The sequence below is a fragment of the Rhincodon typus genome, chromosome 24 (assembly GCF_021869965.1).
Source record: "Rhincodon typus isolate 14 chromosome 24, sRhiTyp1.1, whole genome shotgun sequence".
In the NCBI taxonomy this organism is placed as follows: domain Eukaryota; kingdom Metazoa; phylum Chordata; class Chondrichthyes; order Orectolobiformes; family Rhincodontidae; genus Rhincodon; species Rhincodon typus.
This window is the reverse complement of record NC_063355.1, coordinates 14,941,137-14,958,803: the sequence shown is the minus strand read 5'-3', so window position 1 is coordinate 14,958,803 and position 17,667 is coordinate 14,941,137. Positions and strand designations below refer to the sequence as shown.

The 17,667-nt window shown below is 44.2% G+C and overlaps 1 protein-coding gene across 2 annotated transcripts in view; it reads left to right on the top strand.

The window, feature by feature from the left end:
* The first annotated feature begins 90 nt into the window (after nt 1-90).
* rnft2 (ring finger protein, transmembrane 2) overlaps nt 91-17,667 on the top strand; it is a 55,295-nt gene continuing 37,718 nt past the window's right edge. Inside the window, exons 1-3 of one of the 2 annotated variants that reach the window (XM_020528681.2) lie at nt 91-177; nt 839-920; nt 2,816-3,294. In XM_020528681.2, coding sequence (XP_020384270.1) covers nt 153-177; nt 839-920; nt 2,816-3,294 — 586 coding nt within the window. In that variant the 5' untranslated portion in view covers nt 91-152. The remainder of the gene's footprint in view (nt 178-838; nt 921-2,815; nt 3,295-17,667) is intronic. The other variant, XM_048611358.1, reaches the window with a different exon arrangement.

Below are 17,667 nucleotides of genomic sequence, written 5' to 3'. Positions count from 1 at the left end.
CGTTCCATGATTGGACAATTCTCGGCCGACCTGTCACATCTATTGGATAGTAAGGCCGTCAATCCAACCGGCGACGTGCACCAGACGTGCCGCGTCACGGATGTCAAAGGTCAGAGAAGTCAAAACAAAGGAGCGCCTGTCAGTCATGGTGAATGTGGCTGGAGAGAATGATTGGGGGTGAGCTTCAAACTCCAACTCCGGTTGCAAAATAACGCGAGCAGAGAATTCTTATAAACCCCAGCCGCATATAACATTAAGCGGTGTGTTCGACGCCTTGCTTGGAAAATGCTGTAAAGAGTCATGTTGTAATGGGCTGTAGATGGTGCAGCCGACTGGGCCTTGAGACTAAACAAATAGCAGTAGGACATACATCAAAAACAGAAATTGCTGGAGAATCTCAGCAGGCCTGGCAGTTTCTGTGGGACGTTTCAGAAATTCATTGAGCTCTGATGAAGAGCTCAAAACGTTAACCCTGCTTTCTTCCCACGGATGCTGCCGGATCTGTTGAGTTTCTTCTGCAGTTTCTTTTTGTCTCTCTGTTTCAGATCTCCAGCATCCACAGCTTATTGTTTTATTTTAGTGGGGCATGGATGTTTGATCAGCTTCTGGGAAGGCGGCCTGGGTTCAAGTCCCACCTGCTGCAGAGACGTGTGATGATATCCCTCTGGGACACAAGATGGCTTGGTCTAAGATTAAAATGATTCAATATTGTACCACTTTATGACGTGATTTCTGAAACTGCTAAATTCGACCGCTAGTAAAATAATTGCTGGTCCTTATTTTGTTGTTTTTCACATTTTATGTATTAGTAAAAAATACAACTTTTCATTGCATTTAGATTTTTTTTTCCAATTTAAGAGGGATTGGAAGAAGATGCAGAGAAGGCATAGTAGCAATGCTGACAACATCCCACCAGAAAGGCAAGTGTCTGCACTTTGTGAAATCTGTGGTTTGCAGTGGGTGGGAGGGGGCGAGTGTCAACATCATCAATGTCAGCCTTGAAAATATTTAGTAAATTCAAATGATTGTTTTATTCTGAAACTTGTTTTTTTTCCACTACTTTGGCTACGTTTAGAAACTTCATTTGGAAGTGGAATCTTGGCATGACCCAGCTGAAACAGATTTTTTAAAAAATTTTCAGAGGTTTTTGAACCAATGTTGGTTTGGCTTGGCTAATGTTTTTAACAACTTGCAAACTCAGTAACATAGAAGTCCTGCCAAATTCAATGGTAAGACTTCACTTTAAGTTTTTCCCTATTTCCTGGTCTCCACACTTTAGAGACTGGTCACTTTAGGTGACTAGAATGGAAACCCAGCACTGATGGGTCACAACGGGATAATGAAGAGGTGGGGAGGAAAGTGAGATCGTCATTTGACAGAGGTTGTTGGCTGTTGGGAGAATGAGGTCATTGGATGGTAGTGGGTCTGATCACAAGGAGGGAATTATCATGGAGAGACTGGAAGACAAAAATTGCTTTTCCTTTAGACCCACATGCGGCGCTGAAAATGCCCTTGCCTCTTGGAATGGACTGCTATCGTAATAAGATAGGTCAGCTGTTAATATAAGATAATGACCAAGAAACACAATAGGCAACTTGGAAAAAACGCCTTTATCCAAAGAGTAGTGAGAATATGGAACTGAGTATAATGAAGAAAAGTTTGATGTAAATAGAATAGATGCACTTTAAGAGAGTATTGGTCAATCACTTAAGGGAATAATAGATTTAAATGAGGAAAGTTGGAGATGCTTGAGTCTAGAAAGAGGCCTGCAGATAAAAAATGGCAAATGATGACACAGATCACAGGCTGAGAATTTTTAGAGAAAAACAAAAATTCTAGAAATGCATTTGAATCTTTAGAACAAAATATCTAAAACTAATATTATTTCTAGCAGTTTTTCTTTGGTCTTGTTTCAAACTTCTAGCATCTTCCTTTTGGCTTTTATGTTATAGTATGTTGTTCAAACAATGCGTACCTTAGCAACAACCTTTGGCTTTTGTCTTCTCTAGCAGTCTGAATTTATCCATTTTCCTGACCAATTATCCAATAATTTTTGAGTACTGCAATATATTTATGTGTATCGTTATGGCCTAGACCAAACCCCCTCAAAATATTCATAAGATAGTCTAGACCCCAACCTTTTCTTATTTTAAAGATAAATATAAGGTGTTGCATTCCAGATGCAAATTGATTGGTCAAATGACCAGATTTGAAGTAAAACACACGTTATTCATCAATAATTAAAATACAACAAAAGAAAGAAGGCATTGGAATAACTTAATTCTATTGGAAACCTTAACAGAACCGTAGATGCAGTAACTATTGCTAATTAACAGTTCCAATATAGTAACATCTCAAAGACCCACTCTTGGCAAAAGGCAGATTCGGAAAACAGATGTCTGACATGCAACTTCCATAGCAGGCAGAAAACCCCCAGCTTTTGGCTGTAACAGAGGGAAAAAAAGCTTCCACTTCTTCAAGACCTCAACACCAACTGCTGAGGGCTAAAAATCCTGATTCTGTGGAAGTTTGACCAGTCCCATTCAGACTTCTTCTATTGTTCCAACCTTGTATTAGAAGAAAATCCCACGGCCTGACGAGATGTTTATTCTAGTGGTTCTAGTCAACTGCTTTGTCCCTCTGCTTAAAACCACTTCAATAAAAGACCAGGTCAAAATAACCTCTTAAAGCCACAGCATTTTCACAGTATGTAAATATATATTATGTACATGATACTAGTATTGTTGCATTTTTAGACAAAAACTTCTTATTTTAGTATAGTTTGCAAACTTGATTATTTTTCTCTTTTTTTTAGGACAAGGAGTCAGACAGTTGGTTCAGAGACGAGTGTGGATGAAAATGGCGTTTTTGAAGGACTCAAACCTGAAAACCCATCAGCTCAGCAGATGTTTTCTGGTTTGACAGGTCTGCAATCGGGCCCGATAACTGCTGCTTCCTTCCAGTCTGGTCTAGTCTTGGGATCTTCACTCAGTGCTTCAGTTGGAAGTGGAGATGTGTTCATTCAGATGACACCACAGGAGGAGGGAGCTATTCGCACAGAGAATATGCAATATCATCATCGCCATCGGCATCATCATTATCACCACAGCCATCATCGTTCATCTCTGTTGCACGTTTCTGGTGATCGCCATGGTAACACAGAAGATGTCAATGATGACCCTGGAACTCCTGCCCCGGCACTTTCAGAGCTCAAGGCCGCAGTCACCTGGCTTCAGAAAGGCCTTCCATTCATCTTAATATTGCTGGCTAAAGTTTGCTTTCAACATAAGCTTGGTAGGGGCATCCATCTTCTAACTTGTGTTTACTAATAACAATTTGACTGAGATGCATATTCTTTAGCAGTTACTGGATTATTTAAAGCACTATAATATTCTTGTATTTATTCTTCTAACAAATGTTTTGGACCATCTGTGTTCACAGCAAGCAATTAGATCTTTCTAGACATTTGTTTCACTGAGTGTTGTCTACAGATACACCCTGTTACAGCAACTGCTGAACAAACAATATCTTTAAGAGCAGCAGGTATCTGTTTAAAGTCCCTAAAGTACATATAACTCATTTTTTATTTAAACCTGCTTCCTGTTAATCTGAGAACTCAGAATTTGTTAAATTATTCAGTTGAGATGTTTATGCATAAATCCTACCACCCTTGGAAATAGTTGGAATGCGTGTACGTTTGCTAATATTCTTAGCAGATTATAGTGACCCTCAAACCGTTGGCAATGAAATTACGATATTGCAGTAGCACTTTTTTTAAAATCCCCATCCCATGTGGTCTATCTTTGCCGGCCATACACAACCTATTCCTTTCATCTGAGGCGCTTGCTCCCTGCGTGGATGAGTCAACTGACCAAGGCACCATGGTCCAGGAGGCCATTCAAGAGGGGGGAGATAAAGGGCAGATTGTAGTTATAGGGGATTCCATCATCAGGGGGATAGACAGTATCGTTTGCGAGCAGGATAGACAATCCTGCATGGTGTGTTGCCTGCCTGGTGCCAGGGTGCGAGACATCTCTGACCGGCTTGAGAGGATACTAGAGAGGGAGGGGGAGGATCCAGTTGTTGTGGTACCAACAACATAGGCAGGACTAGGAAAAAAGACCTGTTTCGGGATTATGAAAAGCTAGGAACAAAATTAAAAAGCAGGTCTTCAAGGGTCATAATCTCTGGATTGCTGCCCGAGCCACGTGCAAATTGGTGTAGGGAGGCGAGGATCAGGGAAGTAAACACGTGGCTAAAAGAGTGGTGTGGGAAAGAGGGTTTCCTTTTTATGGGGCACTGGCATCAGTTCTGGGACAGGAGGGATCTATACCGCTGGGATGGTCTCCACCTGAACAGGGCCGCGTCCAGTGTTCTGGCGAAAAGGGTAAATAGGGTGGTTAATAGGACTTTAAACTAGTAAGTAGGGGGGAAGGGAGAAGTGAGCATAGAGAGACAATAACAATTAATGTAAGGCAAAGCAGCTGGTTAGCAGGTGACGAGGAAACTTCAACTCCATTGAAAATTAGGAAAAAAGTTAAAGGGAAGGAGAACTCAAGAGCTGTTAGTAATGGAAGTAATAGGACCCAAAAAGAAGGTGCAAAAACTGGCATAAGGGCACTTTATCTGAATGCTCGGAGCATTCGAAACAAGGTGGATGAGTTGACGGTGCAAATCATGGCAAATGGGTAGGATTTAGTGGCCATTACAGAGACATGGTTAGAGGGTGGCCATGACTGGGAGTTAAATATCCAGGGGTATCAAACTGTTCGGAAGGACAGACAGGAAGGTAAAGGAGGTGGTGTTGCTCTGATTTTTAAGAATGATATCAGGGCGGTAGCGAGAGATGATATAGGTTCTGCTGAACAAAACGTTGAATCCATTTGGGTGGAAATTAGGAATAGCAGGGAGAAGAAGTCACTGATAGGTGTGGTCTATAGGCCACCAAATAATGACATCGTGGTGGGGCGGGCAATAAACATAGAAATAGCTAATGCATGTAAAAATAGTACAGCAATTATCATGGGGGATTTTAATCTACATATCGATTGGTCAAACCAGGTCGGTCATGGCAGCCTTGAGGAGGGGTTCATAGAATGCATCTGCGATAATTTCCTTGAACAATATGTAATGGAACCTACGAGGGAGCAAGCTATCCTAAATCTAGTCCTGTGTGATGAGACAGGAATAATTAATGATCTCACAGTTAGGGATCCTCTCGGAAGGAGCGATCACAGTATGGTCGAATTTAAAATACAGATGGGGCGTGAGAAGGTTAAATCCAGTACCTATGTCCTGTGCTTAAACAAAGGAGACTATGAAGGAATGAGGGAGGAGTTAGCTAAGGTAGAATGGGAGCAAAAACTTCATGGTGGGTCAATTGAGGAACAAAAAAACAAAGAGTAGTGGGAAACTAGTAGACTGGGAAATCTTTAAAGGCCAACAGAAAGCCCCAAAAAAAGTTATAAAGAAAAGTAAGATAGATTATGAGAGTAAACTAGCTCAGAATATAATAACAGGCAGCAAAAGTTTCTATAAATATGTAAATCGTAAAAGAGTGGCGAAGGTAAACATTGGTCCTTTAGAGGATGAGAAGGCCAATTTAATAACTGGGAATGAGGAAATAGCCGAGACATTAAACAGTTATTTCGTGTCGGTCTTCCCAGTGGAAGACACAAATAACATGCCGAAAACTAATGGCAAGAAGGTTATAGCAGATGAGGACCTAGAAACTATCATTATCACTAAGGAGGCAGTGCTGGGCAAGCTAATGGGGCTAAAGGTAGACAAGTCTCCTGGCCCTGATGAAATGCATCCCAGGGTACTAAAAGAGGTGATGGGGGAAATAGCAAATGCATTAGTAATTATTTACCAAAATTCACTGGACTCTGGGGTGGTTCCTGCAGATTGAAAAACAGCCAATGTGACACCACTGTTTAAAAAAGGAAGTAGACAAAATGCAGGTAACATAGGCCAGAGATAGTAGGAACTGCAGATACTGGAGAATCTGAGATAACAAGGTGTAGAGCTGGATGAACACAGCAGGCCAAGCAGCATCAGAGGAGCAGGAAGGCTGATGTTTCGGGCCTAGACCCTTCTTCAGAAATGGGGGAGGGGAAAGGGGTTCTGAAATAAATAGGGAGAGGGGGGAGGTGGATAGAAGATGGATAGAGGAGAAGATAGGTGGAGAGAAGACAGACCGGTCAAAGAGGTGGGGATGGAGCCAGTAAAGGTGAGTGTAGGTGGGGAGGTAGGGAGGAGATAGGTCAGTCCAGGGAGGACGGACAGGTCAAGGGGGCGGGATGAGGTTAGTAGGTAGGAGATGGGGGTGGGGCTTGAGGTGGGAGGAGGGGATAGGTGGGAGGAACGACAGGTTAGGGAGGCGTGGACGAGCTGGGCTGGCTTTGGGATGCGGTAGGGGGAGGGGAGATTTTGAAGCTTGTGAAGTCCACATTGATACCATTGGGCTCCAGGGTTCCCAAGCGGAATATGAGTTGCTGTTCCTGCAACCTTCGGGTATTGGAAAGGCTTGAATGTGGACTGTAGTCCATTGGGGATGATCTGGTTCCGTAGGCAGGTACTAAGAAAGGTGATGTGGCTGTAGTACCTGGTTTGCTTCAGGACGTGGTCGAGCAGTTTCAAGGCGGAAGAGATTACGAGAGAGTTGCAGTGGGAGAGAGATCCACTGACTCCATCCCCGCCTCTTTGACCGGTCTGTCTTCTCTCCACCTATCTTCTCCTCTATCCATCTTCTATCCGCCTCCCTCCTCTCCCTATTTATCTCAGAACCCCCTTCCCCTCCCCCATTTCTGAAGAAGGGTCTAGGCCCGAAACGTCAGCCTTCCTGCTCCTCTGATGCTGCTTGGCCTGCTGTGTTCATCCAGCTCTACACCTTGTTAACTGTAGGCCAGTTAGCTTAACTTCGGTAGTGGGGAAAATGCTTGAATCTATCATTAAGGAAGAAATAGCAAGACATCTGGATATAAATTGTCCCATTGGGAATACCCAGCATGGGTTCATGAAGGGTAGGTCATGTTTAACTAATTTGGTGGAATTCTTTGAGGACATTACTTGCATGGTGGACAACGGGGAACTTGTGGATGTGGTGTATCTGGATTTCCAGAAGGCATTTGACAAGGTGCCACACCAGAGGCTGCTACATAAGATAAAGTTGTGCGGTATTACAGGTAATGTATTGGCATGGATAGAGGATTGGTTGACCAGTAGAAAGCAAAGAGTAGGGGTAAATGGGTGTTTTTCTGGTTGGCGGTCAGTGGCTAGTGGTGTGCCTCAGGAATCAGTGTTGGGATCGCAATTGTTTACAATTTACATAGACGATTTGGAGTTGGGGACTAAGTGTGGTATGTCAAAATTTGCAGATGACACTAAGATGAGTGGTAGAGCAAAGAGTGCAGAAGACACTGAAAGTCTGCAGAGGGATATAGATAGTCTAAGTGAGTGGGCAAAGGTCTGGCAGATGGAGTACAATGTTGATAAGTGTGAGGTCATCCATTTTGGTAGGAATAACAACAAAATGGACTATGTTTTAAATGGTGAAAAATTGCAGCACGCTGCTGTGCAGAGAGACTTGGATGTCCTTGTACATGAATCGCTAAAAGTAGGATTGCAGGTGCAGCAGGTAATTAAAAAGGCAAATGGAATTTTGTCTCCCATTGCTCGAGGAATGGAGTTTAAAAACAGGGAGGCTATGCTGCAGCTGTTTAGGGTCCTGGTGAGGCCACACCTGGAGTACTGTGCGCAGTTTTGGTCTCCTTACTTGAGAAGAGATATACTAGCACTGGAGGGGGTGCAGAGGAGATTCACTCGGTTGATTCCAGAGTTGAGAGGGTTGGCTTATGAGGAGAGACTGAGTAGACTGGGATTATACTCATTGGAATTCAGAAGAATGAGGGGAGATCTTATAGAAACATATAAGATTATGAAGGGAATAGATAAAGTGGAGGCAGGGAGGTTGTTTCCGCTAGCAGGTGAAACCATGACTAGAGGACATCGCCTCAAAATAAAGGGAAGCAGATGTAGGACTGAGGTCAGGAGGAACTTCTTCACCCAAAGGGTTGTGAAGCTGTGGAATTCCCTGCCCAGTGAAGCGGTTGAAGCTACCTCACTGAATGTTTTTAAGGCAAGGCTGGATAAATTTTTGAACAGTAAAGGAATTAAGGGTTATGGTGAGTGGGCGGGTAAGTGGAGCTGAGTGTCAAAAAAATCAGCCATGATCTTATTAAATGGCGGGGCAGGCTCGAGGGGCCGGATGGCCTACTCCTGCTCCTAGTTCTTATGTTCTTATATCATCTTATATGGCAAGTTTTCAATCAGCCATGATCATATTAAATGCTGGAGCAATCCTTATGGACTGAATAGCATACTCCTGTTCCTATGTCCTGTCCCCATCCCAATTATTTTTCTAATGTCATCTCCATCACACACTCCAGTGCTGATTTGCTATTTCATCAACCAAAACATTTTTTGTTGGACTTTTTACGGTTGTTTTTTGTCCTCCACAAAGTCACCCACATCCTTCTGTTGCTGTCACTGTCACCAATTGGCCCTCCTATGTTAGTCCCTTCCCCACCTCCCTACTAATTCCTCCAGCTGGTATAAATTTGTTTTTGGGCCCTCCTTGCCTTTTGCTGTTCTTGACCAACCTCCCATCATTGTCTCCAGCAAAGTAAGCCTTTTTGAGGAGGGGTGGTGTGTGAAAAAATGTGTGGACAATTTCGATCTCTGTTCCTGATGCTTCCTCATTTTTCAATCTGTATTCTTGGGGAAGAAGTGAAAGTGACTCCAATTTGTGGATGGATGGAGAAAAAGGGGCAGGAGAAAGCTATAAAATTATTCAACATAGATGAAAATATAGTAATAGGGCTGTTTTGTGATGACTGAATTCAGCTCAGTGATTCCCCAATTATATACAGTCAGTATCTTGCTTATTCCAATTGCACTAGGCTGCACACATGAAATCAACCACCTGCCCTATCAGAAAATTCCAGGCAGACAAAAACTGTCAGCTGAATTTTCCCAAAATTTGGCTACGTCAATTTCAGGGAGTTTCTTAGGAAGTTTTCTCACACAGATTTATGGTGCTCACCTTATTAAGAATGCACTATGCCTCCAAACTACCCACTCTTGTATTACTGTGGAACTCTACAGTAGCGTATATGCTCATTGCTGCCAGCACCTTCTGGTTTTCACAGTGCTTGCCCAGCTGTGCATCTGTTTAAATGCTGCAAGCCGCGCAAAGCTCATCACAGTTGCAGTCTGGGAAGAATTGCCCTGGAGGTGGTGGATAGAGGCAAGTTGACACTCCAGTTTACTGACACGGCACTAGAGATTCTGTGAATGGAGTGTGGGAAGAGGATAGCTGCTGTCTTTCCTCTAGATTGCCAGAGGAGGCAAAGGCACTGGATTTTGCTAGCTTGGTCTGAAGCTGCATCCCTGGTCAGTGCAGTGTCCATGCTCTGAAAGAACAGCCAGCAATGATGCAAGAAAGTTAAGGACCTTCTTCGCTCTGCAAGGGTAAATGCCACCATCTCTTTCTCTGCTACTTCACACTTGCTCTAACTCTGCTACTGCGCACACCTCCCACCAAGGCTTATGATCTACCACTCTCACTGTTGCATGCAGCATCTTTCTTCAACTACCCTCATCCATCTCATCACTCAGTATACTAACCCTGCATGTAGTTGGCACTTCCTACTGACTCTTCCGGGACACTGCACCACTTTTCCAGCATTCACCCCACCACTAACAGTTCTGCCACTTTACTCTCGTTCGATCCCTGCCTTTTTCTCATTCCAGGAGGAAATAGCCCACAACAGGACAGAGAGGGCAAAGGTGGGTGGTAGGTGTTTGACAATCATCTACTTATCCCTCCTTACAAGTAGAGAATCCTTGCCTTAGCAGGAAAGGATTGCTCACGTAGTGATGCCAAAACTTTCATCTCACAGGCGCTAAACAAGAGTCATTTATCAAGTGCAATACTGGTCTACTATAACTACCAGTGAATGTATTGTTAACGTGCCCAAGTTCCTATCCCTATTTTGCATCTTATTCCCTCTTTTGTCTTCTGTAGGCACGAGGAGCATCCACACCGCTTCCGCCCTGAAGAGACTATCCCCTCCAGTTATCATCATCTCCTCCACCTCTTCGGCAGAAGCCGCAAGCACACAGGCTGTATCCTACATTCTCCATCAGCTCAGACACTGACACCTCGCTGGGTACTTTAGCTAAATTAGAATCAGGAGCACATTCTGGTGAGCACATCACTGCCTTGTCTCTGCAGCTGGCTAAGAAAGAAACACCCAGGTCTCTGGCAGTCAGAGGACTGCTGGAGATCAGGCATCTGCTCAGCCCCAGGCAGGAGAGGAGCCCATGGTGTCAGCCAGGAATAATGTCATTAAAACTGCCGCAGGGGCCGCAAATAGGTTTGTCAAAGGCACTTGGTTAACTGGATTGAAGGTTAGAGGAATCCACCAATACTGTCTGCACAAAGTTGGCTCCAGTGTGGAGCCTCTGGCTGTCTCCATGGACAGGTTGGCAGCTGTCATGAAGAGCCGGTCCAACACACTTAATGTGTGCCAGATATGCACACAGACCAGCACTCAATCTCTCTTGCCTTGGTGCTCAGTACCAGTGTCAAAGAAGCAATATCGTGAGGGACCTCAACTTCACATTAGGTGCGCCTTCATTATGTGGAGACAGACTGGGCCAGTAAACACTCAACCAGAGCAGAAAGCATGAACCGGGCCTCCAGAAGTCTCCCTTCCAAAAGTACCTGGCCTCTTCATTTCCATCCTGACTGTGATGTTCAAATCAGGGAAGGTGAGCTTGTGCCTGACTATAGGACGTTCTGTATGTCTGGGCCCTCTAACCGCCTGAAGGTCATCCACCAAAACTCCAAGGCCAACAGGCTGCACTATAAGGCAGGCTCTCTCCACTCCAGCTGCAGTCCCTGAGATTTATTGGGAGGGAATGGTTAAAGAAAATCTTACGAGGGCACGTACAAGCATGAGTGACACCTCATTATAAATAGAATACCAGAGTTATAAAGAAAAGTGCTGATGATGAAATGTGAAATGTGGTTGACTCTCACTTTAGCTACAGCTATAAGAAAGATGGTAACATGGTTATAAAATAACCCCTTCTGAAAAATAGCTATTCTTTCTGCCCTTGCTAACATAAAACCTCATCATTACTGAATGAGGGAGCATCAGATATTGTGAAGGCTTCCAACAGTTTATAACATTAAGTTTTATTAAACAAGAGAAAAAGTTAAGAAGGAACATACTGGAAAGCTGCATTTATATTTGGAATTAAACAGGGAATGTTTGCCTCTTCAGCATCGATACCTTTACAGTATTTGAATGATGACCTCACCCAACTCAGTTTAATTGAAAGCACTTACCAAAGAAATCCAGCACAGGTTGCTGCAGCCAAGGAGGCTGCACTGTAGGATAGTGAAGTTGGTGTTCCTTCAGAGGAGTGTCCTCATTTTCCTACTCGGAACAATGGTATTGTCTCTTTGATTCTCATCGTCCATTACGTCCCTTCGTTGTGTCCTGCAGTTGTCCGGTGCAAAGCACGCAAGGATTATGCGGCATCCTGTCTGTACTGTACTGCTACAAACCCCAGTTCATAGAAACATAGAAAATAGGTGCAGGAGTAGGCCATTCAGCCCTTCGAGCCTGCACCACCTTTCAATATGATCGTGGCTGATCATGCAATCTCAGTGTCCCATTCGTGCCCTCTGTGACACCTTGTTCTGGACTTCCCCAATGTCGGGAACATTTTTCCCGCATCTAGCCTGTCCAGTCCCATCAGGATTTTATATGTTTCTCTGAGATCCCCGCCCGCCACCGCCTCATTCTTCTAGATTCGGGCGAATACAAGTCCAGTTGATCTCGTCTTTCTTCATGTGATAGCCCTGCCATCCTGGGAATCAGTCCAGTGAACCTTTTGCTGGACTCCCTCAATAGCAAGAATATCCTTCCTCAGACAAGGAGACCAAAACTGCGCACAGTACTGAAGGTGTGGCCTCACCAAGGCCCTTTATGACTGCAGCAAGACATCCTTACTCCTGTACTCAATCTTCTCACTGTAAAGGAGAGCATGCCATTAGCTTTCCTCACTGCCTGCTGCACCTGCATGCCAACCTTCAGCAACTGTTTCACCATGACACCCAGGTTTCGTTGCACCTCACCTTTTCCTAAACTGCCAGCACTCAGATAATAATCTGCCTTCCTGTTTTTGTGACCCAAGTGGATAACCTCCCGTTTATCCACATTATATAGCATTTGCCCACGCAGCCAGTCTGTCCAAGTCACTCTGCAGCCTCTGAGCATCCTCCTCACAGCACATACTGCCACCCAGCTTAGTGTCATCTGCCAATTTGGAGATATGGCATTCAATTCCTTCATCCAAATTGTTAATGTATATTGTGAACAGCTGAACTCTGCGGCACCCCACTCATCACTGCCTGCCACTGTGAAAAGGACCTTTTTTTTCCAACTGTCTGCCAATCAGTTCTCAATTCATGTCAATACATTAACTCTGACACCATGAGCTTTAATTTTCCTTACTAATCTCTTGTGTGGAACCTTGTCAAAAGCCTTTTGAAAGATCAATTACACAACAACTGCCGATTCACCATTGTCTACTGGTCACATCCTCAAAAAATTCCAGAAGATTTGTCAAGCGTGATTTCCCTTTAGTGATTCCATACTGACTAGGATTGGTTCTGACCCTGCTTTCCAAATGCTCAGTTTTTGCATCCTTAGTGACTGACTTCAGCATTTTCCCCACCACTGATGTCAGGCTAACTGGTCCATAATTCCCCGTTTTCTCTCTCCCTTCCTTTTTACAGAGTAGAGGCACATTAGCTACCCTCCAGTCCAATGGAGCTCTTCCAGAGTCTACAGAATGCTGGAAAATAATCATAGCAAGAATGGGAACATCATGTTGAGGACAGATTGTATAGTTGTTGATGGCACCAGTGGAAGAAAATGTTACGTTGCATTTATGATATGACATGGTTATCTAACCACTACCTCTGTATGCTGCCTCTGTGCTCTGCACCTTGAATGCTGCTGCAGCTGACACAATTTTATCAAGGTGTTCAGGGGCATTCTCCTTCTGCAATGCCATTGGCACACTCTCATCTGGAAGACATCATTGGTAGTTCCTCACAGATGAGGATGACTCTCTTCCACTCTCAGGGTGAGTCCATAAGTGGCTGAACAGTCTAATGCGGTTTCTGCAAACTCTGCCACACTTAGGGCAAAAGATGGTCATGGGAAGGGGTGGTTGGGGCATTGGTGTGGCAGCATGCTCCTTGCGTTATTTTCACCTGGTTTCTGCTTTTTTCCCGACTGCAAGTCTCGAGGTGCTCGAAGTCTTCCCTGATGCTTGCCCTCCACTTTGAATGGTCTTGGGCCAGTGATTCTCGGCTGTCTGTGGGAATGCTGCATTTTGCCAGTGATGCCTTGAGGGTATCCCTGAAGAGCGTCCTCTAACCAACTGGGGCTTGCCTGCCATTTCAGAGTTCGAGTAGAGTGCCTGCTTAGGGAGTCTCGTGTTGTCATGTGGATGACATGCCCACCCCATTGTACATGATCAGTGGTAGTTAGTGCCTTGTTGCTGGGGATATTGGCTTGGACAAGGGTGCTGGTGTTGGTGTGTCTTTCTTCCCAGGATCTTGCACAGGCACCATCAGTGGTACATTTCCAGCATCTTGAGGTAGCTGCTGTAGACAGTCCACGTCTCAGAGCCATGTAGGAGAGTGGGAACCACCACAGCTCTGTAAACCATGAGCCTGGTGTCGGATCTGATGTTGCACTGGTGCATTCTCATCTGGAAGACATGCTGAAAAATGTTTTGGTTCTTCTGTATTTTCTCTGTGTAATGAGGGTACTTTTTGCTGAAAGGTTACGCCACATCTGCTGGAGATTGAAGCTGGTTCTGGACTTCCAGTCACATGTTCCTCATTAACTTCTGTGGATTTTATAATGCAACCCACAGAGACAACAACAGGTTCTGTGCCTGGATCCATTAATAAAGGTTCCAACGATCCTCTGTGGGCAGTATCCGAAACCAAGCAGTTTATAAGTAATGTGATCAGTCAACAGTCTTAGCACAAACAAATAACGTTTAATCATTGGTTTTCAAACACTGGAAAACTTTGACAAGGAGAGCAGTGGGATGCCTTAATTGACCCTTTATGCAGTAAACCTGATTCAGATGTTTGCTGTGCAAGCCATATGGCACATGTGCTATAGGAGATTGTAAGTGTGATCGGAAGAATAAGATCTTTGCCCCACATTACCCAAGAAATGCAACATTAAATATCAGATAATGGTGTGAATGTTTTATACTGCAGAATGTGAGGTAAGTAGTTCCTGGACCTTGTGCAAGCTATTACACCTTTGAATGTGTTTATATGAATGTCATTAATAAAAGTTCGGATCCTGCAACTAGTGGAGTGCCACCAAGATCGGTATTGGGACCGATATTATTTGCAATATAAATAACTTGGATGATGGAAGTGAAGTAACTATCACCAGGTTTATTGATCATGCAAAAACAGGTGGGAAGGCAAATAGTGAGGATGGCACAGAGTCTACAGAGGGATATAGACAGGTTAAGCGAGGGACAAAAACTTGACAGTTGGAATATAAAGTGAGATTATGACTTTGGCATTAAAATAGCGGAGCTGAATGTTTTAAGTGGAGGAAGACTGCAGATAGCTGCTTCACAGAGGGATTTGGGAGACCCTGTGAATGAATCTCAAAATAAAGGCATTCAAGTTTAGCAGGTCAGTAGGGAAGGCAAATGGATTGTTAGCTTTTATTTCAAGAGGACTAGAATATTAAAATAGGAAAATACTGAAACTGTGCAAGGTACTAGTTGGACCACACCTAGATTACTGTGACCAGTTTTGGTACCCATATCTGAGGAAAGATGTGCTGGCATTGACACAGTCCAGAGAATGTTCTCTCGGTTGACGGAGGAATTTTTTTTTAAGAGGAAAAGTTGAGTGGGTTGGACCTTTTCTAATTGGAATTTAGAACAATGCGAGGTGATATTATTAAAATGTAAAGTTTCTTTGGGGGCCATGCAGGCTAGATGCTATGAGATTGTTGCCCCTTGTGAGAGATTCTAGAACCTGCCTAATCTCTGAGTAAGGGGAGAGAGATGAGGGGGAATTTCTTCTCTGAGAATAGTGTATCTGGAATTCTTTATTACAGAGGGCTGTAGATTCTGGTTCATTAACTATATCAAAAGCTCAGAAGGACATTTTTTTTCATCAGTAAGGGAAATCACAGGAAGGTGGAGTTGAGGATTATTATGATTATTCATACTCTCCTTGAATGGCCGACATCTGTTCGTACATTTTATGGTCTTACGGTGAAACATAGGTGAATGTTTATGGCTCAGCTGAAGTTAACCGTAGTTATTATAGAATCCCTACAGCGTGGAAGCAGGCCATTTGGCTCATTGAGTCACCACTAACCAAACAAAGAGCATCCCACCCCTCACTCTATCCTATCCCTATAACCCTGCAGTTTCCATGGCTAATCCAGTACCTGCACATCCCTGGACACTATGGGCAGTTTAGTACAGCCAGTCCACCTAACCTGCACGTCTTTGGACTGTGGGAGGAAGCCCGCACAGACATGGGGAGAATATGCAAACTCCACACAGACAGTTGCCTAAAGGTCGAATCGAACCTGGGTCTCTGGCATTTTGAGGCAGCACTACTAACCACTGAGCCACCATGCTGCCCGAAAGGCTGTGAAACAGAAGTAATTTGTAGTGATCAGTGACACAGTCAAGATTGCATAAGGCCAGGATTTTTTGTCAACATAGTTGGTTACTGTGTGATGTTCACATCCAGAATTCTATGTTTGCAGATGTCTTTAACCTGTAGGAGCAAATTACTGCAGATGAGTTTACTCTGTATTGTGCCTCATCAATGCAATTGCTGCTTGAAGGTTTTCACATTCATAAAAGCAGAGCCAACTAACTCAGGAAAAAAAATCACTTACTCTGCCCACTCCAGCTGTGGTGGTAGTCATTTTTTATTTCAGCCATGCACTTATGATTTAAGATAGAAGACAACAGAGAGTGAGTCTCAGGCACAGCCTGTCAAAACATGTGACCCTCCAAACCTTCATGCTCCTTACTGTCTTGCGTCCTCTGTTAATTCCATCAGGTTGAGCCTCCCCACATTCCTATCCAGTTCTTTTAAGTCTTTTTGTCTCTACTTTACCGCTGAGCCCAGGCCTACAGCTTAGTTATTTCCAAACATCATGATGCTCTGCCACCTCTCAACACAGACAGGGTGGTGGTGACCACCGATGACTCCCACTCCTTCACTGCCTCTTGCCCTCCCATTGCTCTGTCGACTCCCTTACATGTTGTTTTGAGGAAGGGTCACCTGAAACATTATCTCTGATTTCCCTCCACAGGTGCTACCAGAGTTACTGAGCTTTTTCAGCAATTTCTGTTCTTGTTTCTGATTTTGGGCATCCGCAGTCATTTCAGTTTTTATAAGTTGAGTTGTGCTGTTCACAAATATTGTTCACTCTGCATTCCAGCATGCTGCCTCTATTCCCAACAATTTATCTCTCCAGTTTCCCCATCATAGCAGTCGCTTCTGCCTGCTTTCACTGAACAGACCCCCATAGCTGCCCATGGGTTGTCCTCTAACTAACATGGCACAATAATTCCAACTGATGATCATCTAGACCCCTGACTGACAGCTCCCTGCTATTCCCTGGACTGGTTGCGCAGGACCTGCAGGATTGATCATGGCCCATCTCCAGACTGTAATGATACAGCACCCCTGACCCTAAACATCCTGATTGGACAACTGATTGTGTCCAGACCCATTGGATAATGCCTTTGACTTAGTGTGCTGTTACCCCCTGATTGAAAGCAGTCTTTGTGGACTTGATTGAGGACTGTTTCCTCTTAAACTTTCAAAGATGACTATTTGTTTGCAGCGTGTTCAGTGTATTTGCTGTATAAGTTGCTGGCACATGGTATAAGTGTGACATTGACATAGCACAGTGCCATATATCAGCATGTTCACCCCTTTGACTAAGCATTAATGACAGACAGGATAGGCTGCCTGCCTTTGTGTCTGAACTAAAAGGCAAGACGGAAGTACTTTGAGCCTTTAAGGTTCTGACTGAGGTGGCAATGAGCCGCAAGGCAAGGCAGAGATTCTGTAAGCATTCAAATAGGTGCAAAGTGAGCGAGTGCTGAGAAAGCAAGCTAATAGTCCTGAGATACAGCCTGTGGCAGTGCATGAGTTTGGAGCCTGCCACTGCATGCAAAGAATTGAACCAGCAGAATTGAAATGGTAGGTGTCAGTGAGTTCCAAAGTGTAGAACTGAAATGCATGAGTTACGATAGTGTGCTGAGGCTTGAGTTTGGCCAATGTCAGCCTCCGTTGTGCTGTGTCCAAGCAGTAAGTGTCCATGGAGGTGTTGTGGAATGCTGGCCAAGATAGAAGCCTGGAGAAGACACCAGCAAGTTGCAGCTGAGATAACAAGGTGTAGAGCTGGATGAACACAGCAGGCCAAGCAGCATCAGAGGAGCAGGAAGGCTGACGTTTCGGGCCTAGACCCTTCTTCAGAAATGGGG